The following is a 26,320-nucleotide window of genomic DNA, read 5'->3' on the forward strand; positions in this document are numbered from 1 at the left end:
ATCATTATCCATTCAAAATCTATTGATATAATGCTGTCATCCAAAGACTGATATGTTAAATAGAGGATCCATGCGCTAAAATCAATTACCTTAATAATACTTAACACCATGACAGGAAGGTGGTTACCAGCACATTCATCACATCAAGGTCTCGTGTCAAGAATGTCACTTCAACTTGCATTACAAAGATGGGGTGCGTCGTATGAAGTTGCCATTATGAATGAAACCCCCGTTTGAGGTGCAGCAATAAGTCTGGTATTGATTATATCAGCCAGTGCGCTCGACTCCATGTCAGACTGTATTAAAATTTGGTTAAATTGCAAACAATTACCGCCAGGAATTTCTTGAAAGGCTTATCATGTGTGTTGGTTGCTTGCCTTTTTATGTGGACTTGAAATTCAGGGTCTATTTTCCGTGCTACCTGCCTCATGGCAACCCGCTGTAAAAGCCACAACCCCAAAGTGCGCCAGCGGAAAAGCGCCTGGCGACACCACCGCACTGTGCGCCGACTGCCTCTGGACTAACGCTAGAAAAGCGGTGTCAGGTACGTACAACTGCATTATGTTTCCATAGAAAACCACCTTGATGAAAGCACTTCTGTATTTTACACCGCAGTTTATTCGTCTCGTCAGCATTGTGTCAGTCAGACTGCTGCATGCGGTCATATATATAAGACGCCTTTGAATGAGAAATACATTTGCTGTTATGTAGTGAATTCTTTACAGAGCAGATGATGGCTCTTTTACTGCTGTTAATCTACATCCTTCAAAGCAATAGACCAGTTATTATCTTTAACCAATGTTTTTCTATTGAAACAGTACTGTTTTATTCTTCTTCTGTCTGCATTAAAATACATTAAAGGTCTATTAAATATAGAAATTGGAATATTTGAGTTCACATCCTTGTCTGGCTGCTGCTCTGGTGTTTGACGTAAAATAGGAAGAACGGACAGTATCAGTACCCATGGAGACTGCGAGTGCCCTGATCTCCAATGCAGTGTTGCTGTTGCATAGAGACTGAGAAAAACTGTGATTTTCAAGGTTGATGCACTGAATGACAACGCGGCTATTTTAAGCAAGAGCCATCTTCCTCTCTTAGATTGCCTGTTGAATAACGGTGTGTGTGTATTTTTTTTATTCGTCTTTTCTTCCCCCCCTCCATTGCAACAGGATTGCACAACTCTTCAGAGCCACATCAGGAAGACATGGGATGGGCTACTGGCATCAAAGAAGCTTCAGATCATTTCACTACAAACTCTGGAGTGCAGAGCTGCTTGATTGAATGAATACAGTGCTGGACATTGCTGTATGATGCATGTTGCCTCCCAGTATATTATATTGTAAGCACAAAGAGCAGAGCAGCCATTAACCATCAGTGCATCATCTATCTGAATGGAAATATGGACACCTTCAATAGAGGAATTTTAACTCATCATGTCCAGGAACTATGAGGTATGTTGATTTGATGATATCAGAAATGAATCTTGATGCAATTTTCCAGGTTGTTTATGCATTTTATGAAATATTATTATATATTATACAATCTTCTCTTGAACCTCACTCACTCGTCAGCGAGCCAGAGAGCTCAAGCTGTGCAGCCAAACCTTAATCAGATTTTCAAAATCTGAGTTTAAATTGTAGAGGAGATCCCAAGGTTTCTGAAGATACCAAGAAAATGTGTGTACAATTATGCACAAGCTATGTAGCACATTATTATTTGATGTAATGGTGCAGCCATAAAAACATGGAGTCCTGGGATTGACTACATCACTCAGTGTAAACATCATGTAGCTTCGATGAAGAGCTGGAACAAAGATATAGAGAATATGTGATACCATCAGACAGTGGAATGAACGTTAAAGCTGCTTAAGGGGAAATAAAATAGCTAAATGTTAAAGGGTTAAAGGATTTGACTTGTAAGCGGATACACCCTTACAGTAGAAGATTTTGCAGCTTCTACAGTGGCGTAGCACAAAAATCTGGACCCCATACATATACAGCTTCGGTGGGCCCCCTTCCCTTTTTAATACATATGTTGTCACACATGTACACATAACTGAACGAACATGTTAACACCGTAACACTGCATCTGTAGTGGTAATTGGGATTACTGTGCTTCTGTATCTCATAGTAAAAGAAAACCGAATAAGACTTTGTTGGAGTCATGTTTTCCCTGAGAGGCTCTAACATTGTTAGATAGAAGAGATAGTCTGACAAACAACCAACTGTAATATTTTACCTATATTACTATTGCTAAAATTTCAAAATTGCCAATAAAAACAAACTTTTAATTCTAGGTTTGTCCTGGGTATTCAGTTCCACTATTCCCCTACAACACCCTGATCTTCTACTTCAAAATATTCATGTGAGCTGTGGGTTCATTTCAAGGGTTTTTTTCTTTTTTTTGGACAAGGTTGGAAATTAATGCACTCAATCTGAGATATAACTGGCCTAAGTGAACAAAGCCAACATACATTAATATGCTACAGACAAAGAATTTGCCTTTAAAGGACCAGTGTGTAAGATTTAGGGGGATCTATTGGCAGAAATTGAATATAATATCCATGTGTATGTTTTAAATTAGTGTATAATCACCTGAAAATGAGAATTGTTGTACTTTCGTCACCTTAGAATGAGCCCTTTATATCTACATAGGGAGCGGGTTCTCTTCTTCTTGTGATTCTACAGTAGCCCAGAATGGACAAACCAAACACTGGCTCTAGAGAAAGCCTTTTGCATTTTTCGCAAATTTCGTGGCCACTGTAGGTTCTCCTACATTCTTGAAAGGGGAGGTTTGAGGACGCAGGGTTATCAGCTATCACTGCTAGATGCCACCAAATCCTACAAATTGGTCCTTTAAGGGGTAAATTTATCCCAAAACGGAAATCAAATGTTTCATCTACTGTTTAATCCTCTCAGTTTTAGTTTGTGAATCTGAACAAATAAAAGACAGACTGTAGTGATGACGTCATCTGTAGACAAATCCTGGAGCTGCTCCATAGACACTGAATAATGGAACAACTGCTCGAACACTATGACAGCAGTCATGGTGATTTTACTGGTGTAAGGGCAGATTTACTGATTCACTGTTGTAAGCTCTTTACACTCAAATGAAGCTCATTTGGACAGAGAATCTCAAACAAATGAGCCCCTGGTTTCAGCTGTTCTGGAGCTTTCGATCACAACACACAATCTTCAGTTGTCATGTAACAGTAGATGTTCAAACTTCCTTTTTTTTTTTAGATCTTCTCATTCATTTTGGCTTAAATGTTGAGTTTGAATGTTCATTCCCTACCTTGGAAGCACTATTTGATAGAACAATCTCACCCCAAGGTCCATCTAGTAGCTGTTCTTGAGCTTTCAATCATATCACACAATCTTCCTCAGCAGATGGGAAGATTGTCCTTAAGTCCTTAAGCTGCTCAGAAAAATGAAAAATGAAAAGCCTTTTTGAAGTAAATGTAAGGTCACAAACCCACACAAATGAATAATGTACATTGTTTTTATTCTTATTATAAGGTCAAAAAAAGAGTATTTTTAACTTGCCTCTTCCTCTCCTTTGCCCACCAGCCTGGTCACTCAGTAGGGATGTTGGCTGCCGTGGAACATGGTCCCATCCTCTGCAGCGACTCCAACATCCTCTGCCTCTCATGGAAAGGCCGGGTCCCCAAGAGTGAGAAGGACAAGCCGGTGTGCCGGAGACGGTACTACGAGGAGGGCTGGCTCGCCACGGGGAATGGGAGAGGAGTTGTTGGGGTGACGTTTACATCTAGTCACTGCAGGAGGGACAGAAGTACACCTCAGAGAATCAATTTTAACCTCCGCGGACACAACAGTGAGGTGGGGTCTTGACTTCATCAATATCACTTTTTTTTGCAACACATAAAGAGCAATTTGACAAAGATGTTCCCTTTCTGTCTCTCTCTCTCTTTCTTCATGTAATCTTTTTCAGAACACTTTCAGACTGATAAAACTGACACATATTTACATCTAACCCACCAAGTACAAGGAAAACTCATGAGATTAGAATATAAATAACAGTAAAGCAAATAAAGGTAAAAGATAAATGCAGCCAACAATTGCAATATGTACACAAAAGCAGGAATATCATAGAAAGTATTTGAAAATCTGGCATACCATTGAACTAAATTTCACAACAGAAAATATGCATACATCATTAGAATATAGTATAAAGAATATATGCAGATAGTTATATATGCAGTGTAAATTAGGTGACAGGAATGAGATATTTATAAAAAATAAATTCAGATGTATAAAATGTGCATCATATTCACAGTAATAGGCTGTCTAAACATGTATTATGAAAAAATATGATCTCTATCAAAGACATTCAATTTAGAGATTCAGATAGTATGAACATTTATGTCTATTTTAATAATAGCATACAAACTGTAGGTGCTATATGCGTGTATATATAAAGAAAACAGGACAGTGTGTGCATGTGAATTGATGGTCTGACATTGTTAGTCTTTGTCTCTGTCTGCTTGCTTTCCTTCCAACTGCAGTGCACTTTTAAATCAGCCTCTTTTTTTTTAGCATTGTGCTCATACTGGATATTAATCATGAATGTTCTTTGGTGCAGAGAGCCACCTGTGTTTGAGAAAAATAGTGAGTTTTTTTTGGGCCTTTGCAGGTTGTCTTGGTGCGCTGGAATGAACCCTTTCAGAAGCTCGCCACATGTGATATGGAAGGAGGTATTTTTGTTTGGATCCAGTATGAAGGAAGATGGTCTGTGGAGTTAGTGAATGACAGAGGAGCCCAGGTAGACACTTCTTTGCACTATTACCTAGAAACTTAACGGATAAAGACTGTATTTTGATTGCAGTGTCGTTTATGAATACTCAGTTATCTTGAAGGTGAACACTTCTCTCCTCCAGGTGAGTGACTTTACTTGGTCACATGATGGCACTCAAGCCCTCATCGCGTACAGAGATGGCTTTGTGTTGGTTGGCTCCGTCAGCGGACAAAGACACTGGTCCTCCGAGATTAACCTAGAGAGTCAAATCACCTGTGGCATCTGGACACCTGATGATCAACAGGTAGGCATTGTCTAGTTGAACTTCCTGTAAATGAATGGCTCTTTGAACCATAAGAACTCACTCAGCTCTGCATTAAAAATGTTATTTAATCTGCGTCATAAAATGTTTAGATGTGGGGTGAAATAATTTTCCTCTTGCTTCTAATGTTGTTAACGCTGCTTGATATACAAGATAAAACTGTAAATGGCTTTTAGGTCAGATATATGACGCTCCAGAGTATTTTCATCATGTCATGTATTAATTTTTAATGTACAATGCCCCCTCAGGTCTTATTTGGTACAGCAGATGGTCAAGTGATCGTGATGGACTGTCATGGACGGATGCTTGCCCATGTTCTGCTACACGAGTCTGATGGGATCGTGAGTATGTCCTGGAACTGCCCTGATTTCCTGGTCGAGGACAGCACAGAAAGTGACACAGACTCTGATGAAAGTATTCTGCCTTTAGGTATAAACTTATTTCCTTGCTGCTCATACAACTAAATTAAATGTGTTGGCTGGGGAAAGCTTATGTGTGTGTTTTTCTTTATTCTTTCAAGTGCGGAGAGTCAAGCCTTTGTTGACAGTCACCTTCTTATCAGGAGATATCAGTTTAATGAACAACTATGACGACCTGTCTCCTGCCATAATTCGCTCAGGGCTGAAAGGTATGAACTCAGACTTAAATAACATTTGTCATAAATGATGGTGTTGATCATATGACCCATGACAGATATGGTTTTCATACTTCTTTACTCCACAGATGTTGAGGCCCAGTGGTGCTCCCAGGGAGACCTCCTGGCTGTAGCCGGCATGGAGAGACACGGGCTACCTGTCGACGCTGCCTGCGGGTCCATCATGAGGAACGCCCTCGTTAAGTTCTATAATGTCCAAGGAGAACACATCTACACTTTGGAAACACCGGCACAGGTCAGTCCTATATAAACTGAGAGACTCATGTCTCACTGGGCAAGATTAGATAAAGACTTTCCTCTGATACTAACGCATGAAGTGCTAATTAAGACAATTAAATTGTGTATTAAATTGTAATATGATTACAAGAAGTAGATTATCCAAAAAGTAGATCTATCTATCTATCTATCTATCTATCTATCTATCTATCTATCTATCTATCTATCTATCTATCTATCTATATTTCTATTATATTGTTCAGCCCTAGCACAGCTTTAACACTCAGTGTTAGAGGTTTGGGTCCCACCATAGTCACCCATACTTAAAATGCACTTGTGGTTATGAAGTGGGTACCATTAAATACTCTAAAGCAATTTGGCTAGAAATGTCCCACAAATGTTAATCTTTCTAATACATTATTCAAGCTTTCAAGCAATTTTGCAGGGACAAGGAGTGGCACCATAGCAGATTGGAAGTATTTTTGTCAGTTCAATAATGAGTGATAAACTTTATATCATCTATTGCATATTTTCCAAACTAAAACACTTCATAATTGAGAGCTTGAATAAAGAAGGTGAATAATAACAGAACAAACAACAACCGACTGAGAATCCAGTGTTCTGTTCTTGTGACTGGCTGTTTTTCAGAGGCCCATCACCACCATCTGTTGGGGTCACAGAGACTCTCGTTTGTTCCTCGCATGTGGGCCAGCGCTGTATGTGGTGCGTGTGGAGCATAGGGTGGCCAGCCTCCAACTCTTATGCCAGCAGGGCATCGCCAGCGCCCTGCGAGAGGAGAAAGATGTGGGGAAACTGAACATGCCCTCACTGCTCTGCTCTTATGTGACCACTGCTTTCATACCCACCATCAAGGTGCACTGATCCCTGCTTAATCCCCCCCTCAGTCACAGACACAACTTCTTGACTTGCGTTGCACTGTGATAATATAAAACTGCTGACTTTGACATGTTTTCATTTGAGTGTCCAGCAACCTTACAGCCCTTTCCTCTCTTTGTTCTAGCCCCCAATTCCTGACCCCAACAACATCCGTGACTTTGTCAGCTATCCCACAGCTGGGAATGAGAGGCTCCACTGCACCATGAAGCGGGCGGAGGACAGCCCTGAGGCAGGCGGTCCCTGCTACACTCTCTACTTAGAATATTTAGGAGGACTGGTGCCTATTCTCAAAGGAAGACGCATCAGTAAACTACGGCCTGAGTTTGTCATTATGGATCCAAAAACAGACAGCAAAGCAGGTGGGTTTAAACTCTAAAAGCAGAAAGTAGAAAAAGAAGTAGAAAATAGTGACAACTGTTCACCAAACAACCTGTGGTTTATCCAGACTAACCACAAATGAAATTACATTCATCTCTATTGTACCGGAGTGAAGGCAGAAGTTTCAGAGGCAACCACAGCTCATAAAACTAAAACTATCTGCATGGCTAGATGGCACAAGGGGTGTGTAAAAATTGAGTAAATTGGGTAAATTGTCTTTTTGAAGGAGTAATTTGACATTTTAGAAAATATATTTATTCACTTTCTTGCCAAGAGTTAGACAAGAAGATTGATACCCCTCGTTTGTACACTAAATATGAAGCTAGAATTTAAAAAAAAAAAACAAACCAGCACATCTAAGTCTTGAAAACTAACATTTTGTATCTTATTTTACACAAATCTAAATGTAAAAAACATTAAATCGTGGTTTTACAGGGAGTTATTTGTGTGACCTGTTTCTTGGCAAACGATCTCCTGGAGCTCCTGCTGGTTTCCTGGCAACCAGAGCGGAATTTAAATATATAAATACTCAAAAATAATTTTCTGACTATATTTGTCAGGAACCAAGAGACAACTGGACAGTTAAACACAGTGACATGAACATGGAAAATGTATTTTTTTATTTTGCTGTCTTTGTGTTTTTAACTAACTGTTTCCCCCCTGCTTTTGGTCTTTATGCTAAGCTAAGCTCTAGCTCAAGCTAATGCACAGAACTTAGAGTGGTACTGTTCTTCCCATCTAACTCTGCAAGAAAGCAAATAGGCAAATTTCCCAAAAATGACACCATTAAAAGAGGCTAAATGGATTTTGAACTTTTAAAATAATGCTTACAACTGAAGCAAGAAGTACTTATGAGAATACCAGTAGACTTGAGACACTCATAATGGGCAAACAGACCTGCCCAAAGGTCATAAATAATGTTCCTTGTCTTCTTCGAATGAAATTAGCACCTGTTTCATCTCTTTAAACATGTGCTTCACTTTAAAATAACCGCATATATTCATGCTGTGTGCCCACTGTTCACCTTGAGTGAGAACAAATATAGACTCTGGTGATGACTGCTATTCTCTGACGCAACATGGTCTGAGGCATGATACTGGAATAGCCTGCGTCATAACCTGGCTGCATGTGGGTTTGATTTGGCCTATAATCTCAAAAAACATTTACTTGCTTATTATGTTATAACCATATTAGTGTGTATGAGTTAAACTCACCGTTATTGTTTTGTTTTTTTTTGCAGAGGAGGTGTGTGTGAATCCCATGATCTCATATACTGACAGCTGTAACTGCTCTGACTCCAGTGACATTGAGTTGAGCGATGAGTGGGTTGGGAAGAAGTCACCAAAGTTATCCCGAGGAAACAGGTCACCCAAACTTCACAGTACATGACAGAAACACTGAACGTTATATAAAAGATCTGGAAATTAATTATTCAAGCATCTGTTTTACCATACCATAAAAATAACTGTAGTATCGACTGTAATGTGAACTGAAAATGTGAAAGATAATTTGATATTTACCTCTTTGTTTCAAAGAATGAACATGGATTCAAGAAAATCTCCCAAACTTTCACGTGCCAATCAGGAAGGCCAACGATCGCCACGGTTACCGACAAAGAAGCCTCCAATTCGGTCCCCTAGTCTGACACGTCGAGAGTTTTCTATGGACGGGATCACAGAGGTACGACGTGCTACAGTACAAAGTCTATAACTGACAGTAACGGTTTGTTTTATCCATCAACATATTATTTTTACCTTTAAACAATTAAATAATTACCTGAGCTGCTGCCTTCCTGTTGATTGTTTTGTCTGTCTTTGTTGATCCTTTCCTGTACCTTTCCCTGAATGTTACTTAACTTACTATGTATTGTTGTTAAGTATATTGTGTTGTGACATTGTTTGATTGGTGGATGTGTGTGTATTTATTATGTTGTGTACCATGTAGGGCTGCAAGTAACAATTATTTTATTGATTAATCTGTCAGTTTTTTTCTCGATTAATCATTTAGTCAATGAATGTTTAAAAAATAGTAGTAAACATATGGCATCCACAATTTCTCACAGGCCATTGTGATGTTTTGTCTAGCAGTCCAAAACAAAGATATTTAATTTACAGTCACATATGACAAGGAAAAACAGTAAATTGTCGTGCTTGAGAAGCTGGAGCCAGAGAATGTTGAAAAATGACTGAAACAATTAATCGATTATCAAAATAGTTACAGATTAATTTTCTTTCTTTGGACTAATCGTTGCAGCTGTAGTACCATGAATTTTACAAGATGACATTTTATTCAGATTTTAGATTGCCTCTTTAACATTTGGCCAGGGACAACAGATACAAATGATCCTTTGAGGCTCATTTACAGTTCACAGTTACAATTAATTTGTTGATTAATGATCATTCTCCATGTCAAATAAATAAATAAAATTGAAAAAAAAGTAAAGGATTATATAAGTATGTGAGTGTAGTGACACAAAAGGGTTTCTTGGGAATTTTGAATCTGGAAACAAAGCTATCTTACCAAATGTCAAAAACAAAACACACAAAAAACAGATCTTATCTTGTCTTATTATGTTAGTATAAGTTTTGTCTGTCAGTACACAATACCATAACCGTAGGTAAACCCTTGATTGTTTGTTTTTGCACACTAATAATTCTTATTTTTATTCTTGTCTTCCGTTTTGTCTTCTTCACAGCACAATTACCTTGCTCAAGTCACATCCAACATCTGGGGGACAAAGTTCAAAATTGTTGGACTTGCTTCTTTCCTCCCTGCCAATCTCGGTGCAGGTAAACGTCACAAAAGCTACAAATACACATCAACAATCTTTAATCCTGATGAATGTAACAGTCACCATAATGCTCTTCTGTGTTTCAGTCATCTATAAGACCAGTTTGCTCCATTTGCAACCGAGGCAGATGACAATCTATCTACCAGAAGTGCGAAAGATTTCACATGACTTCATGAGCTTGCCTGTGTTCAACCCCAATGTGTTCAGTGAAGATGAGGATGACTTACCAGGTGTGAATGAATCAAAGTACAATATTTTCAATTCAGAAACTTACAACTAATATTGATAAATGAGTGTAATTACATTAATTATCAGTGCTCTCAATCTCACTGTATTCTGCATGTTTGTATGTGCTAAAAGTCACTAACATTATTCTCATCTGTGTTTTCATGAAGTGATGGGGCCATCTGGAGTGGCAGGAGACAATCCTCCCTGTACAGTCAACATTCCCATTGCTCCCATCCACAGCCCAGCTCAGGCCATGTCCCCGACTCAGAGTATCGGCCTGGTTCAGTCTCTCCTGGCCAATCAGAATATTCAGCTTGACGTCCTCACCAACCCTACAGCCACTGCAGCGGCAGCAGCTGCAGCGGCGGCAGCATCTGTCCCTGTTTCTGATCATGGCCAGGATGCTGTTGCTACACCATATCCAGTTCCAGCTAGATACTCAAACCCTGGTCAGGTGATCTTCAATGGGCTGGAGATGGGTCCTCTTCTCCCTGGTACTCTTCCTCCTCCACCTCCACCTCACCATCTCCCACCGCAGCCACACCCGCAGAGGTCTCATTCCCAGCAGCCTCGCCAACAGCAGTCGAAACAGTCACAACAAATGCAGACGCAGCAGCAGCAGAAGATGCATCATCATCAACAGCAGCAGCAGCAGCAGCAGCAACAACACCATCATCAGTCACAGTCACAGCAGCAGCAACAACAACAATTGCAGCAGCAACATCAACAGCTTCAGCAACTGCACCACCAGCAGCAGCAACACCAACAGCAGCAGCAACATCAACATCAACAGCAGCAGCAACATCAACAACACCAGGTTCAGCAACACCAACAAATGCAACAAAATCCGCAGCAAGTGACAAGCCAACAACTTCAGCACCAACACCACATCCAGCAGCAACAGCAACAGATGCAGCTGCAGCACGAGCAGATGCAGCAGCAGCAGCAACAGATGCAACAGCAGCAGCAGCAAATCCGGCAACAGATCCAGGAGATGAGGCAGCAACAGCAGCAGCTCCAGCAGCAGCATCAGCAGATCCAGCAGCAACATCAACAGATGCAGAGGCAGCACCAACAAATGCAGCAGCAACTGAAGATGCAGATGTCGCTGCCTCCTCCTCCTTCTGGCTATCCAACCATTTCCTTACAACAGATTCATCTTCTACCCCAAATGCCTCCTCCCACCACTGAGCCTGGGCTAGACAGGGGAGACCATGGACACATTCTGAAGCCAAGTCTGCCACGGACTTTACCTCCCTCCTTCAATGACACAGATGGGTCTGTGGAGATTCAGATGAGGAAGGTGAATCCTCCTCCTCCATACCCTGGCACTGTAGTGTCTGCAGCAGCAGCAGCAGCTACAGCGGCCGCTGCACCTCAGACACTTGTCACAAACTGTGACAGCCCAAGCGTCCTGGCGCCAGACCCCTGCCTGAAGAAAGATGAGTTCTTGCTTCACCCAATGACCTTACAGTACCCAACACCTCTGGGGTATGAAAGGATCACGACCTTTGACAGCAGCGGCAACGTGGAGGAGGTTTGTCGGCCACGCAGGCGCCTTATTCGCAACCAGAATGCATACGCTGTCCATGGCATCGGAGGCTCGGCCACGCTCAAAGTCACTTCGTCTGATAGTAAAAAAATTCAGCTTCCGTATAGCTCGGCAACACTGAGTCGTCTTTCAGTCCCTCGATACTCAATACCTAGTGGGGACCCTCCTCCTTACCCTGATCCAGCAAATCAAGTAACTGCTACACTTCCTCCTCCCCAGAGAATCGATAATAGTCTGATTCATGCCACTATACGCCGTGACCGCAGGGATGTGGGACTCAAAGTGCCACAGATGATGGATAGCTCAAGAACACTTCCCACTAAGGCTAAAATGAACAGTGCATTAGCACTAACGTACCAGCAGAGGGTGCCCACTGCATTGTACACATGCACACAGTGCAGCAGTAACAGCAGCAGCACCAGCGTCAGTGTCAGTGGTGGTGGAACTACAAGTAGTGGCATCGCAGGTGGCACGGTGGTGAGGCAAGACTTCCCACCAGGGAAAGGAGCACATCACAGTACCATTATTGTGCACTCCAAAAGTGCCTCACCCATGGCCTCCCAGTCATCTTACAGTCTGCTGAGTGCTGTTGATAACAGCCGGGACAGAACAGTGTACGTTAACTCTGCTTTTACCGAAGATGAGACTTTAAATCAGCAGTGTCACCTCGAAAAATCAGTACGCCAGCTGACTCTCGGTGATGTCAGTTTAACAGTAAAACGCCCTCCGCCTTACCAATGGGACACCTCCACCGCAGAGGAGTTCTGGCTCACCCCAGAGCAAACAATATTAGGTCCCCCACCAGGACCTCATAAACCGCCTCCGCTCATCATCAGTCAAGGTCAGCACTTGGACATGACTCGTCTACCTTTTGTCCTCACGACTAAACCTCCATCCAGTCCGAGCACAAGCACTCTTACTTTCCCATCAGGTTACCAGATATCGCTCTCGCCTTTTCCTCCAGGTGTGGGTCACGGTGGACCCCCACTTCAGACCTTACAGAACCCTCCACCACAGTGCTCTCCAAACGATGTGGTTGGTCCAGTTCCTTTTGCTCAGCAGGACCCCAATTTGGTTTTGCCACCAGGCTACCCCCCGAATCTTGCTAACTTGGCTTGCTGCCCTCTCCCTCCGATGTATCCAGGAGCCAGTTCATGTGCCGGACTTCAGCTGCACCCTGTAAACCTGCACCCCTGGAACCCTTACCCTTGCCCACCCCCCATGCAAGACCCTCCGGCACCTCCCCTTCCTACAAAAACTCATCAGATTTTAGAGAAGCCAATTCTCTCCCCACCCCCTCCAACTGCACCACCTCCACCACCCCCTCTGCCCCCTCCTCCACCACCTACCGAACTACCACCTTCCAAAAGTGCCACAGAGGATCTAGCAGAGTCTGCCAACAACTTTGCAGAGCCATCATCCTTAAACGAAAGCCCTGTGCCACAGGAGTCAGAGCGCTTTAACAAGAAGAGCCGCAAAAGACTTGACAGCAGAGCCGAGGAGGCCAACATGCCCACTGTCTCTGAGGGCAAATCCAGAAAGGAAGGCCGTGCACTTTCTGACTTCAACACTCTCATTTCCAGCCCGAGGCTTGGCAGCAGAGAGAAGAAGAAGCCTAAGGGGCCAAGAGAGCAGCTCAACAAAACCAAGAAGATGAGCAGGACAACAAATGAGTTCCAGGATAGCTCAGAGAGTGAGCCGGAGCTGTTCATAAGTGGTGATGAGCTCATGAACCAGAACCAGAGCAGCAAGAAGAGCTGGAAGAACAAGCGCAGTCTGCGTATGGCTAGTGAGCTGGAAGAAATAAAGTGCCGCAAGGCGAATGAAAGAGAGGACCGTAGTTTGGGCAGCCAAGGGTTTGTCTATGTTATGGCCAATAAACAGCCATTATGGAATGAAGCCACCCAGGTCTACCAGCTTGACTTTGGAGGAAGAGTCACCCAGGAGTCAGCCAAGAATTTTCAGATTGAGTTGGATGGTCGACAGGTAATTTGATGATAAGAAATACTGATAAATTAAGAGAATTTCAGTTTACAAGGAATACTACTCAGCTTGTGAAAATGGTCTTGTTTGTGAAAATGGCCTAGTTTAAGAAAATAATGATGACATTATGATGACAACATCAGGGATGATGTCATCATCAGGTTTATTGATAAGAAAAGGTAGAACAAGGGCAAAATCATTAGGAGGAGGGCGTCTAATAAAAGATGCCTTTGAGCTGCACTATGGGAAGTGTAGACTCCAGTCCTTTTGGAGCTTCATCCCTACTAGAGACTAAAACTCGGCCACTGCTGTTTCAATTTGTCGTTTTTTGTTTGTTTTTTTCGTCTCAATAGACAGATTACTTCATACAAATGCAGTACTTCTTAAATTGAAAAAGTATGTTGATGTGTTGGCTGTTTCATGCTTTCTAAAGTATCTTCTTGCTTTCTGTTTTTTTTTTAGGTGATGCAGTTTGGGCGAATTGATGGGAATGCCTATATTTTGGATTTCCAGTATCCTTTTTCAGCAGTGCAGGCATTTGCTGTTTCCTTGGCCAATGTGACTCAAAGGCTTAAGTGAAAAAGTAATTTTGATGTTGTGTACTAACTGAAAAGAAATTGCATTGGTGTCACTTCCCTCCATGTGGGGGCATAAGTAGGAAGACGTACTTTATGTGATGGGGTGACTCTTTGTTTTTAAGAGGAAATTATGATTCAAGTTGGTCTTGCACATGCAGGTAAAGTACAATCAGTCTTTAGAAGGCTAAGACAGTTGAGGTGAATGGTAATGAAAACTTTATCACTTTATTCATAAGTTTTAGTTCATATGCTCAAGCTAATTTTATTTATTATTACTGTATTTAGTGAAATAGAAATGTCAACCTTCCCAGGATAAACAAAAGGTAAACAAAGTACATTTTTGAATGAATTTTAAAAGCAGTCTGGAGTTTAAGTACCGCCTGTGGTGCCAAAGAAATCTTGGCTAATTAAGCTGTTTCAATGTATTACAAATTAATAAATACTTTATGTACATTTGTGGGGTTTATAAAAAATATACACAGCAAATATCTTGAGGTACAGTGGCATTCAAAATTGCTAATACATTTTCACTAAGCCATACCATATCTGATACAAACACTGCACTGTTGTAGTTCAGTTTTAAGTAAATAAGTAGATAAATTATAAGGTTTTATTATGAATATCAAACTGGTTGTTATCGTTATATTTGTGATACCCTTTAATTGGTATCTGTCTTCATCCAAATACCATTTGTTCAAAGCAATGATTTGATTTCTAATCTGATTTGTTTGTCACTCTACATTATGTTAAAATTGCAGAAGATGCAATAGAGGAATGTATTGATTCTGTCACTGAGTGTGATTAATCATAGTTTGTATATTTTCTATCCATGTTACTTCTATGAAGTGGTGCAATCAACATAGTAAATATTTTTCTTTTGGCCACAGTACTGCACATCATTATTCAGTTGGAGCCGTTATGATCTGACAGTATGTTTTCATGTGTTAATTTAACCTCAATTTGTTTGTCAAAGCTATATAATTCTGTCCTCCCTTTTAATTACTCAGACTCCCTTCTGTACGGCTCATATTGTCAGTAATGGTAAAAAAAAAGGGTAGGTCAATGTGCACCAAAAGTAAGTTAGTGTAGAGAACGGTAGAAAATGATATCATCCCCCAAACAGAATACTTTCCAAGAGGTCAAGAGGTCTCTCAGTTAATTTAAAACTGACTCTGTGTTGTTTTCATTCGGATGTTTATGATGCTACTTGAAAAACTGCATTTGAATGTGAAGTACAGTAGTTTGCCTCTTTGAAAGTCAGTGCTGCTTTAGATAGATAGAGCTTGTGTGCAATAATGCTACCTACTTAGAACTGATGTTGTACTTGCATAAAGAAAATATAAAGCTGCTTGAACTGTGTGTATTTAGTAAATGACCTAATATCAATATATGCTTAGAAAAATGTGCTTATATGTTGCTAATTTCAGTAATTTTGTACTTCACCTTTGCTTTGACATGGTACCAAGAGTTTTTTGATGTTACACTTGTAGAAAAAAAAGAATGAGAACAAACTTGCAAAGGTATTAATACAAGATATTTAAATTATCTAGATTTATTGTTAGTAGGAGTGACATTCATGTAGATTTGGTGCTAATGTACAAAAGAAACAAACGTATAAATGTCTGGACATTCATCATTTGCTAATAGGAGGTTATTTTAAAGGAGAGTATTTTCAGAAAGGCTTCACGGAATTTAATGTAGAGAGTTTTCATTTAATGCAGCTTCAGAGACTTCAGCGACAGTGTGTGTCAGTTATCAGCAATACTGCCTAATGAATAGTCAGTTGCCTCTTTTTTTTTCTCTTTATTTTGTGAAGGAAACAAATATGATGTGACCATAGGTTTACAGGGACCTATAGGCTGGCCAAAAAGTAATAAAAACAATTTGTTCCAAGTGTTTTTGTTGTTATGTTTCATTTTCAGTTTGACTCTGTCACTCACTGATGCAATGTTAGTGATCCCACACCACAGGCTTCCTCTTTCAGTCTGTTTGTGTGGAAGTTATGAAGGAATCAACTGAAGTAGTTCTGCAAAAAATAAAAAAATGAAGATTTTCTAGTATTACAAGTATTACAAACAAATACAATTTCGACTGTTTATTACTATTTATGACTATTTTGGTAATGGGTTTCATACACTTTCTGTAATAAAATATCTAAAAGCAAAGATTTTATGAGATGGCGGACCATAATATTACAAACGAAAAAGAAAACAACAAAACACAAATTCACATATTAAATCATACAAATTGCAGCTGTTCGTTTTGTATAAAGGTTCATAGATAATTAATTTCACAGCTGTCCATGCAAACTAAAATTCAGAGTGATTAATAATATTCATTTATATATTCATTTATATATAGATATATAGATATATATATAGATAGATATAGATATAGATAATGATAATATATATTTACAGTAATAATATAGATTTATAATTTCATTTAATATGTCACAAAAGTGGGAATTTGTATTCAGCGAACTCTCGCGGGATCTAAACTTATCTAGATCTAATCTGACCCTAACCTGACTCGCGAGACTTCGTTCCTCTGTCTCATAAAGCACTTACTTTCTGACTAATAGTTTGAGGAAATACCGGAAACATCGTGATTGCTTCGCGTGGTGTTTCGCTGTCTGTGGTTGAAGAGAGACCTGAACAGACAGTCAGGAGCTGTCTGTGTTTCCAGGATTCCTCCTCTCTCTTTCTCTGTCTGTCCCCGTTTATTTCTGACCTGAATTTTAAAGAAATGGACCCACACGATGATCTTCGGCGAAGAGGTTGGTCACTTTAATAACTTTTTAATAAATATAGTCTGAAAACTACCATTTCTGGCGGTGAATTTTGAACCAGCAGCAACAGCTTCCAAGTGAATTGACCCTTAATTTGCTATTTTGATTCATAAATTACCACCAGTTTCATTGAAGATTACCAATATTAATCCTATTTTCTGTCACCTGTAGTCACTTCCCCTTTTTTTTTCTTTTCATATCAGATGACAGCACTCCAGCAGATTCAACAGATCCTCCACCGAGGATGACAAGACAGCAGAAACTCACTTTAATATCAATGGCATCTGTCAACTTCAGCTCAATGATCTGTTACTCAATATTAGGCCCATTTTTCCGTAATGAGGTAAGTTAAAGAAGCCCTCCTCAATGGGTACAAATGAGTTTAAAGGTTTAAAGGTGCTCTTTAATAAATTGTTAAATATTTTAACTAATGGCTTTATTAAATGGAGACCATGTATTTTTAAAAGAAGAACATTATTTTCATTTTACAAGTGAAATTAAATGTTAAATACACTCAGTGGTTTTGCTGCTCTCGCCTTACTTGATCTCGTATGACCAGTATGGCAAAAAATTTTTCCCAGGATGGCGACCACCTTTCTCTGCCTCTGATTGGCTAATACTTTGTTGCCTTTGTTGGTTGGGTTGGTCAGGTTTAGGCATGAGGAGTGAGACTGGTTAGGATAAGAATATCAGGTCAAGCCAATCAGAGGCAGAGTAGAGCAGCTTTGTCACTCTGGGAAAAAAGAAAATATCGCAATCAGTATGGTGACTAATTTTCCCTACTCGTGCCACTGTTGCACAATATTTTTGCACTTTGTTTTATATTTATTTATCACTTTTATTCTATTTTGAGGTGTCTTTTTAACACCTGGCCAGGGACTACAAATAAAAATTTGCTATGTAAGCTAACTTTCAGGCTCATTTTTAAGGTTTCTCTGTTCTTTTGAGAAGAGAATAACAAATAAACAAATAAACCAAGCTTAACTAAATAATTCTCAGGTCATTTTCACATATGGACACATAAGCTGCTGTTCAGCAAAGGTTTCTGTTGGTTAGTTTTAATAGTTAATAAATAATTTACTAATGCTATAACTTAGGCGTAGGAATAATTTGGGTGGCCAGGTTGTAAAAGATTCCTTTGGCCAGGGTTTATCATTTTGTTTGTGTAATAAAGTCATTAATATTGGTAATCCATTATTAATCCATCAATAAGTTGTAAAATAAATGTTTTCTTGGTTCAGATCTTCGGCTGTCCTTTTACAGAAGGTAAATATGGTCCAAGTAGGGATTTTTCACAACCTGTAAACTCAAAAGTTGTTCTTCTAACTTATAACTGAACTATAAAGCTTTATTTACAACCTATAAACCCTTTTTAAAGGGAGCCGTATTAGACAGCAGTGCCAGGGTTGGATACTCTTTTACTGCTACTACTTGTGTAAAAACATGCTGTTGTTCTGTAATTTATAAAACTCTAAAAAGCAAACAAACATCTACAATTTATATGTGCCAAAATGTGTGTTTATAGCACAGATTATTAACTGGCAGTTGCATATTAAAGTCTTGTTTAATGAGGTCAGCAGAGGCAAAAAAGCTTTTTTTCCCCAAAACAACAGTAGAATATAATACATAGACAATAGTTATTTTAATCAGGAGAGACACGTGAAATAAGCAAGAGAATTGTTTATTATACAGATGATACTGATGATTAAGTGTTGTCAAAAGTCTTTGGGGCTTAGACTCCACAGGGAGATTTTGAATCAAGGGACATCAGTCCTGAGCCGCAGCAAGATAAATCCCCCCATGGAGTCTAGACACTGTTGGTGGTGGCTGATGACTTCTGCTGAGACTGATAAGGCTGATGAGGTTGAGGAAGTGATGCACTGATGAATCTGTGAAGACTGGGCGGTGATGGGGAAGTGGTGGGGCGTGAAAAAACAGCACCATGAAAGCACTAAGACAAAGAGGGAGAAAACAAAAAGACAGCTGCAATATGATAGGCTGACTGAAGGTGTGTCACCGTGCTATTGGTGACCAGCTGATGTGAAGAGCTGACATCTTACTTGATGCCCAGGGGAATGACAGCAAGGAAATTATAAGTGAGCACGCGTTAGGGAGGGAATGAAAGATGGTTTAACAGACCTGAGCATGTGAAAGTTGGTCTTCCTGACTGAACTTTCGCTAAGCTCCATTTGTCACAAATTCATAATGTACTTCCAATGCTGTTAATTTGCACAACACCTGCACAATCTCTATTTTTTATTTTAAAAGTAAAAAATGTTAAGTAATTTATCCGCATCCATTAAAATATACCTCAATAAGAAAGATCAATTTGAAGTGTATAACAGTATTGATGTTAGCGACAGAAACAGTTTTGGGGATTAGACTCCATCAATGTGAAGAACCTTCATAAAGCCCTTATTAAGAGAGGAGATAGGACAGGACCCCCACCCCCCCGCCCCCCTCCCCAACCCCCTCCCCCAGCAAGTCAGCAGGTGCTTGATGAAAACCTTTGAATGACTCTCTCGGGATACCATGGAGGTCATGGTGGTGATGGGGAGGAGGTGGGTTGCGCAATAGTATATTTAAAGCATCTGGGGACTGATTGGCTTGAGGAACACAGGTAGAAAGATCATTAGTCAGGTATGGTGATGTCAGAATTGTGAATGAATGGATTTTAACAGTGTGGGAAAGTGGAAGTGATTGAGAGGAAATAGACACATCTTCCTTCTTGAACTTTCGCCAAAGCTTCATATAGACAGTCACAGGATGCAAGAACTACTGCACTTACTCGACTAAAGCACTTGAATGAAGTGCAGTTGTTGACTAATTGACCACATCACGTTTTTGTGATATCCACCTAACAAAGAGACAGATAACCAAACAAACAAACAGGGCTGAAAACATAACATTGGGAGGAGCAGTGTTTCAATCAAGGAGTTGTCCAATAATTAATTTGATCAGTTGATGACTATGTGGAGTTGCAGATAGCCACAAAGGTGTCTTGAAGAATAGTATCGCAGTGATGAGAAGAATGGACCAAAGCTGATCATACAACCATCACCAATTCCTTTTAAAAACTTAGCAGTAGTGTCTTCTCAGTAAAATGTACCAATAATCATGTGATATACATCAGACAGCCTCGATGAAGACCAGTGAATGACTGGTTTTGTCTTTCTCACCGGACAGAAGGTCTCAAGAAAGATCAGCTGGTGTCATCTGTAATATCTGTAAAGCAACAAATAGTTCTTGATCAATCATTTGAGGCATTCATTTAAGGGAAAAGTTCAGAATATTTGACTATTGTTTATTGCTTTTGTTAATTCTACTGTGAGTTAATTGTCTCTTCTCATACCTATGAATACATTGCCTGAATATTTTCTACACAGGCAGTAAAGAAAGGAGCCAGTCAGACTGTTATTGGTCTCATATTTGGCTGCTATGCTGTCTGCAATTTGATTGGTTCACTGATACTAGGAAAATATGTAAGTATACGTCATTATTTTTAATCAGTTAATGTTATGTGAAGTGTGATTTGTTGCACGGAGTGACTCTCAGTCTCTCTCATCAGATTGTCCAAATTGGTGCAAAGTTCATGCTTGTTACGGGGCTTTTTGTGTCATCAGGCTGCACCATTCTGTTTGGGTGAGTGTTGATCCTGTGTGCCATGTGGATGATGATGATGATGATGGGTTTAGAAACATATTGCATATAGTAACTAGTATAATACAGTAATCTTAACATATTTAACAACTCTCAAGTTTTCGAGAGTTTTTGAAAGCAGAGTATTTTGCATAACACTGAGTTAAGAGTTACAGATAATGCTCACATAACAGAATTTGTAGTTTTGTCAATGTTTGCATTGTAGCAATTGCAGATTTAGGCCTCTAGGCTTCATACATTCTGTGTAAAAATGTTTGATTGTCTCACGGTAAACATTGTATTTGAGGTGTTCATCACAGGAGTCCCAAAAAGAAAAGACAAGGCAATATACTGTACTTTGAAAAGTCCAAAACCAACAACGAATTGATTCAACCAAAAAGTATTGTGTGTGTAGCTAAACCCAGATTTATTTATTTATTTATTTATAATATATAGTATACATACTGTATATATATTATTCCTCTGTGCCTTAGCCTCCATCCAAAAAAAATATTAAATGGACATTTGTTGTGTTGTTTTTATTGGGACAATGTACAGTTTTAAACATAAATGTTAACATTTGATGTATTGCACCAGAGTTAGCTTTAAAGCTAATTTTCATCTGCAGTCCCTTACAAATAAAACATATAACAGCACAATAACAAACAGTACAAAGCAAAAAAACACACAGGACACATTATACAAAATACAAAGCTACACACAATAACACTTCACATACACCCACAATGTCAACTATAAATTAATAATGTAAACTTGTCATATTAAAAGCAAGATTGTTTGAGATTATATGAGAAGACCATGAAATGAAATTTAGATTAAGTGGTTACAGAGCAGTAGTTTTTAGCAGAACTGTTGCACTGGGTTATTTCTGCTTTTTTAAAAATAGTCCCCAACAAAATCACATTTTGCTCCTGTTTTAGTGACATTTGTCAAAAAAACTACATTGCCCAGCTGTTTTAGGAAATTGCCTTTTAGAAGAATGAAACTATATATGTGTGATTTGTAAAGATTAATGAGTTGAGTTGGAACAAATGGGGCTTAGAGCTGAGAGTCACAGAAAGGGCAGAGAAAGTGTAAAGTACTGAGAGATGAACTAATGCATTGTTGGTAGAAAAATATAGAATAACACCAGCCTTCCTTTAAGATAATCATGAGAAAGTTCTTTATGTAATCTGGCAATGAACAAACATGAAAGAATTGTATTGGCAGTGTACATGGTTCTTTATTAAATCTGTTGTTTTTCTCCACTTTATCTGAATGTGGGAAAAAATGCAGATTTGTGATTTCATCTGGTGTAAAAATGATTACTCTTCGTTAATGTGTTTAGTCACCTTACATTACACACTGTTCCTTGCTGTTTAAGACTGAGCTAACAGCCTGTATCGTGTCAGTCTTTTGACATTAAATGATTTCATTCTTTTCTCGCAGATTACTAGATCGGGTTCCTGCAGGTCCTGCCTTCATTACTATGTGCTTTGTAGTGAGGTCTGTTGACGCTGTGGGCTTTGCTGCTGCGATGACCTCCTCTTTTGCATTGACAGCAAAAATATTCCCAAACAATGTGGCAACTGTTTTGGTGAGTGTAGACAACCCTTGTGTGTCTGGCATGTTGTTTAGACATTAGAATCACGAGCAAACAAAAACAGCAATATAGTTTGAGTTGTTTTGTATCTCGCATTTTCCCCCAGAGCCATGGAAAATAATAAGTAGCTACCTAAATACAGTATGTAGTAATTCAGATTCTGCTTGCTTGTGTATATGTAAATGCATATTTTAATGTGCTTCATTTCTCTCAATTTAGGGTAGTTTGGAGATTTTCACAGGACTTGGTCTTATCATGGGACCACCGGTCGGAGGGTGGTTCTACCAGTCATTTGGATATGAAGTCCCTTTTATGCTTCTTGGGTGTTTCCTATTGATTATGGTTCCTTTCAACATTTACATCTTGCCAACCATTGGTAACAGTTTGGATATTTCACCCAAATTATTTTCACCAAAGTATTTATTTTTTCTCGTAGATTTGAACTGTGAGTTGTATTTTGGGCTTCTCTCTACACAGATGCAGACCCGTCAAAGGATTCATTCTTTGGGCTTCTCACTCATGTGAAAATAGTGCTGATCTGCTATGTTATATTCACTCTAAGTGCAGGTCTGGGCTTCTTGGATGCCACGTTGTCCCTGTTTGCTATTGATACGGTAATATCCTCTATTCCGAAAAAGTCAAATTACTTTAGGTAGAAAGCTTTTCATGCACCGTGTGAATGATGAAGAAATACAGTATTTTTCTCTCTCTATTTTACCTAGTTTAATCTCTCAACTGGCTACGTCGGACTCATCATGCTTGGTTTGTCTTTACCTTATTGCCTAGCATCACCACTGATGGGGTATTTCACTGATAAATATCCTGTGAGTATTAAAGCAACTAAAATGATTACATGGAGATAATTCTTTCACAACTTTACGTTTGTCACGTTAAACAAAATCCTCCGTTTGTTGGTGTTTATCAGGCTACCAGGAGTTGGTTCATGGTGACAGGAGCCGTCGCCACAGCGTTTGGCTTCTTTTTGCTTGGTCCCGTCCCTTTCCTTCACATCCCAAAGTGAGCATGTGGTGAAGGTAGAAAGTAACTAAGACTCTCTACTTTGAGGGAATAGTTTGTGTTTTGGGAAATACACACATTTGCTTTCTTTTGATACCACTCTCATATCTGTCTGTTTTAATATGGAGTTACAGCCAGTTAGCTTAGCTTAGCATAGAGACTGGAAACGGGGAAACAACCAGCCTAGCTCTATCCAAAGGTAACAAAATCTGCCTATTAGGACTTCTAAAACTCTGTACAAAATCTGCATAAAAACCAAAGTGTAAAAACGATAAGATTGTGAGGTATTACAGGTGTCATGTACGCGACTATTTCTTGGCCGGGTGCAGTGACTTCCTCCAAACTTCTTGTCAACCAGCGAAGACTCCAGCTTTATGTTATGTTTTTTTAGACAGTAATTACAAGCAACTGAGTCAGACAAAGCCTAGTAAATGATTTTACTACCTCTTCTTCCACCACTGGCAGTATTCAGTAGGTCATGTGTTGCCTCACTGTTGCCTTACAAAAACAACATAATTCCTAACTTGTATTTTTGTGTGTTTGTGTGTTTGTGTTTTGCATGTGTAGTCAGCTGTGGTTGCTGGTCGTCATGCTTGGTGTAATTGGGTTTTCTCTGGGCATGACTGCCATCCCCACGTTCCCTGAGATCATCACATGTGCATAGTGAGTGGCTCCACATGTTGCGTTCCTATATATTCATGACCTGCAGTTAAAAAAAAAAAAAAATGTAATGCAAGGCGAAACACATACTTTACATTCTGTTCTTTTGTTCTTTGTAGTGAACAAGGATTTGATGAGGGACTAAGTACTCTTGGAATGGTGTCTGGACTGTTTGGGGCGGTCTGGTCCATGGGGTAAGTCGTACTGGCTTCCACTGACTCTCAAAAGCTGTTTGCTGAATTGAAAAAAAAAAAGGGAAGTGATACAGTAATCTAATATAGCAGATTAGTGCAATGTTAACCAAAAATTGTCCGGCTGGTTGGTACTAATTTCCTGTTGTTTGATCTTTAACATTACAAATTTAACAAATTTGTTTTTTTTGTCTTATTTAAGGATGTTTTATGGCCCAGTTGTGGGTGGCCTCATCACACAACATCTAAGCTTTGAATGGGCAGCTGCTGTCCAAGGAGGCTTGGCGTTTTTGGGTGTAAGTATTAGTTGCTGAAGTGGTCCATGTGAGGAAAAAGACACATGAAGCCATGTAAATTGCATGAGTATAGTTAATTTTGTGCAGCATATCAGCTTTTTATTGTCTTCCTGTGACTTGAAAGATTCTCCTGCAATGGACTGTATGTTAACGTTAGACACACAAGGCTGATTTTCAGGCCTGTATAAAGTTTCCTGCATGGCAGAGACAGCATGATACAGTGAATATTGTCGCTTTACTTGTGTGGCATTCATTTAATCACTCGGGTCAAACACTAGAAACTTATAATTCATGTTTCTTGGCAGTTTAACATGACACTAAATGACCGCTCTTGTGTCATGCTGTCCTCAGGCCTTTTCCTTGGCTGTGTATTATCTCTATCAACGAATACGACGACAAAGGTAATTAACTTCAAATTACGATAATTCGATTTTTGCCATATATTTAGATGCCTTATACATTCTTATATACTGTATAAATAGTGGAAAGATATGTAGACGTCATCATTAACCTTGAATTAGGATAATCAGATTTGTCTCATATATTTATATATACTGTGTAATATGTGGAAGGATATTTAGACTTTATTTATGCCGTCTCCAAGAATACGCTGGGTTTAACACTTAATTTTTTGTTCAAATTTAAGTGTTCAAGAAGATCGGAGTAGACAGAGTGAAGAAACCACCCCTCTCCTGAATGAGTGAAACCCTCAGCAATATGTAGAGGGATGCCATACCGAACATAAGCTGACCTTACTATTTCAGCTCCCTGTGGATATGAAGTAACACAAATTGTTTTTCATTATTATTAATTGCTATGTAACTCTTAAATTATAAACCCTTGTGTAACAGGAATTGTAATGATTTTTACTTGGGATGTTTTGTTAAGTTTGAACTGTTTGAAGTAGGTACTGCTACATAGCCTTAAAACAACGCCATATAACTATTATTGAACTTTAATTTAGAACTTTTAAGAGTCAGATTATCATTTGAGACTATGCAGTAAATTACAAGGTGCAATATTTTATCTGTGAGGACGATAATTCTATAGTGCTGCTGCATTAACGTTTTTAATGTTTTCTACATCACATGACTTTGATTTCATGATGACTAGATTAGTAACATGAAGCAACGGTTTTATAATATTGTTTTTAGAGTGATACATTATACAGGTTATATTGAATGGTACATAATATACAGTATAATTTAATATAACAGGGAGCATCATGTCACTTTTTTTCTGCAGTTAGTGATGTTTTGCCTTCTTTTCTGACTGAAATATTTAAAGACAAGAAATCTCAACTTTTTTACTGATTTGAATAAAAATGGTAAATATGTAAACATTCACATGCATGTTTGTTTACTCCATCCATACCATCACATGTGCACACCATGCAAGTTAAAATGAGTTGACATATATTGCAGAGGGTGCTTATAGTTAATACAAAAAAAAATATTAATATCTGTTTAATATGTGGGAACATTTTGAAAGTTAAATATGAAATCATTACATGCTAATGCTAATAAATACCGCACATTAATTTATAGGTCACTTTCCATTTGACTGGATCAAATATTCCTCTTAAATAATGTTGAAATATATTTGTAACAAGCAGAATATTTTAGACCCTTTTTTACATCATTTCACATGTACACTCCAGATTCTCTCTCACGTACATGATCAAAATATCACTTTTGATGCAACGTACTAAATATCAAAAGTGTTTTTACAAATTGTACATGTTGCATGTGTAGTACGAGATGAACAA

The 26,320-nt window shown here is 39.1% G+C and overlaps 2 protein-coding genes across 2 annotated transcripts; both read left to right on the forward strand.

Annotated features, from left to right (window-relative positions):
* The first annotated feature begins 468 nt into the window (after window positions 1-468).
* On the forward strand, window positions 469-16,267 carry tulp4b (TUB like protein 4b). Its single transcript, XM_042437069.1, has 16 exons — window positions 469-544; window positions 1,170-1,451; window positions 3,570-3,839; window positions 4,654-4,782; window positions 4,898-5,059; window positions 5,326-5,506; window positions 5,598-5,705; window positions 5,801-5,967; window positions 6,597-6,821; window positions 6,970-7,204; window positions 8,464-8,587; window positions 8,759-8,903; window positions 9,919-10,012; window positions 10,101-10,244; window positions 10,410-13,780; window positions 14,240-16,267. The coding sequence occupies exons 2-16, from the start codon at window positions 1,434-1,436 to the stop codon at window positions 14,354-14,356; spliced, it is 5,490 nt and encodes a 1,829-aa protein (XP_042293003.1). The 5' UTR covers window positions 469-544; window positions 1,170-1,433; the 3' UTR covers window positions 14,357-16,267.
* Window positions 16,268-16,918: 651 nt separating this feature from the next.
* slc18b1 (solute carrier family 18 member B1) lies at window positions 16,919-25,891 on the forward strand. Its single transcript, XM_042437171.1, has 14 exons — window positions 16,919-17,134; window positions 17,350-17,489; window positions 20,533-20,628; window positions 20,715-20,788; window positions 22,235-22,382; window positions 22,608-22,764; window positions 22,866-23,002; window positions 23,111-23,212; window positions 23,314-23,405; window positions 23,973-24,068; window positions 24,185-24,259; window positions 24,459-24,552; window positions 24,904-24,953; window positions 25,199-25,891. Exons 1-14 carry the CDS (start codon window positions 17,104-17,106, stop codon window positions 25,254-25,256), a joined length of 1,350 nt encoding a protein of 449 aa, XP_042293105.1. The 5' UTR covers window positions 16,919-17,103; the 3' UTR covers window positions 25,257-25,891.
* The last annotated feature ends 429 nt before the right edge of the window (window positions 25,892-26,320 follow it).

Source organism: Thunnus maccoyii, chromosome 16 (genome assembly GCF_910596095.1).
Source record: "Thunnus maccoyii chromosome 16, fThuMac1.1, whole genome shotgun sequence".
Classification (NCBI taxonomy): domain Eukaryota; kingdom Metazoa; phylum Chordata; class Actinopteri; order Scombriformes; family Scombridae; genus Thunnus; species Thunnus maccoyii.

Excerpts from the sequence above, each read along its gene's own strand:
- tulp4b (XM_042437069.1), top strand. Across the intron at positions 5,968-6,596 it reads CTTTGGAAACACCGGCACAG|AGGCCCATCACCACCATCTG; the intron begins GTCAGTCCTATA and ends GCTGTTTTTCAG. Across the intron at positions 8,588-8,758 it reads AAGTTATCCCGAGGAAACAG|AATGAACATGGATTCAAGAA; the intron begins GTCACCCAAACT and ends TTTGTTTCAAAG.
- slc18b1 (XM_042437171.1), top strand. The coding sequence starts at position 17,104 with ATGGACCCACACGATGATCTTCGGCGAAGAG. Across the intron at positions 17,490-20,532 it reads GCCCATTTTTCCGTAATGAG|GCAGTAAAGAAAGGAGCCAG; the intron begins GTAAGTTAAAGA and ends TTTTCTACACAG. Across the intron at positions 24,260-24,458 it reads GGGGCGGTCTGGTCCATGGG|GATGTTTTATGGCCCAGTTG; the intron begins GTAAGTCGTACT and ends GTCTTATTTAAG.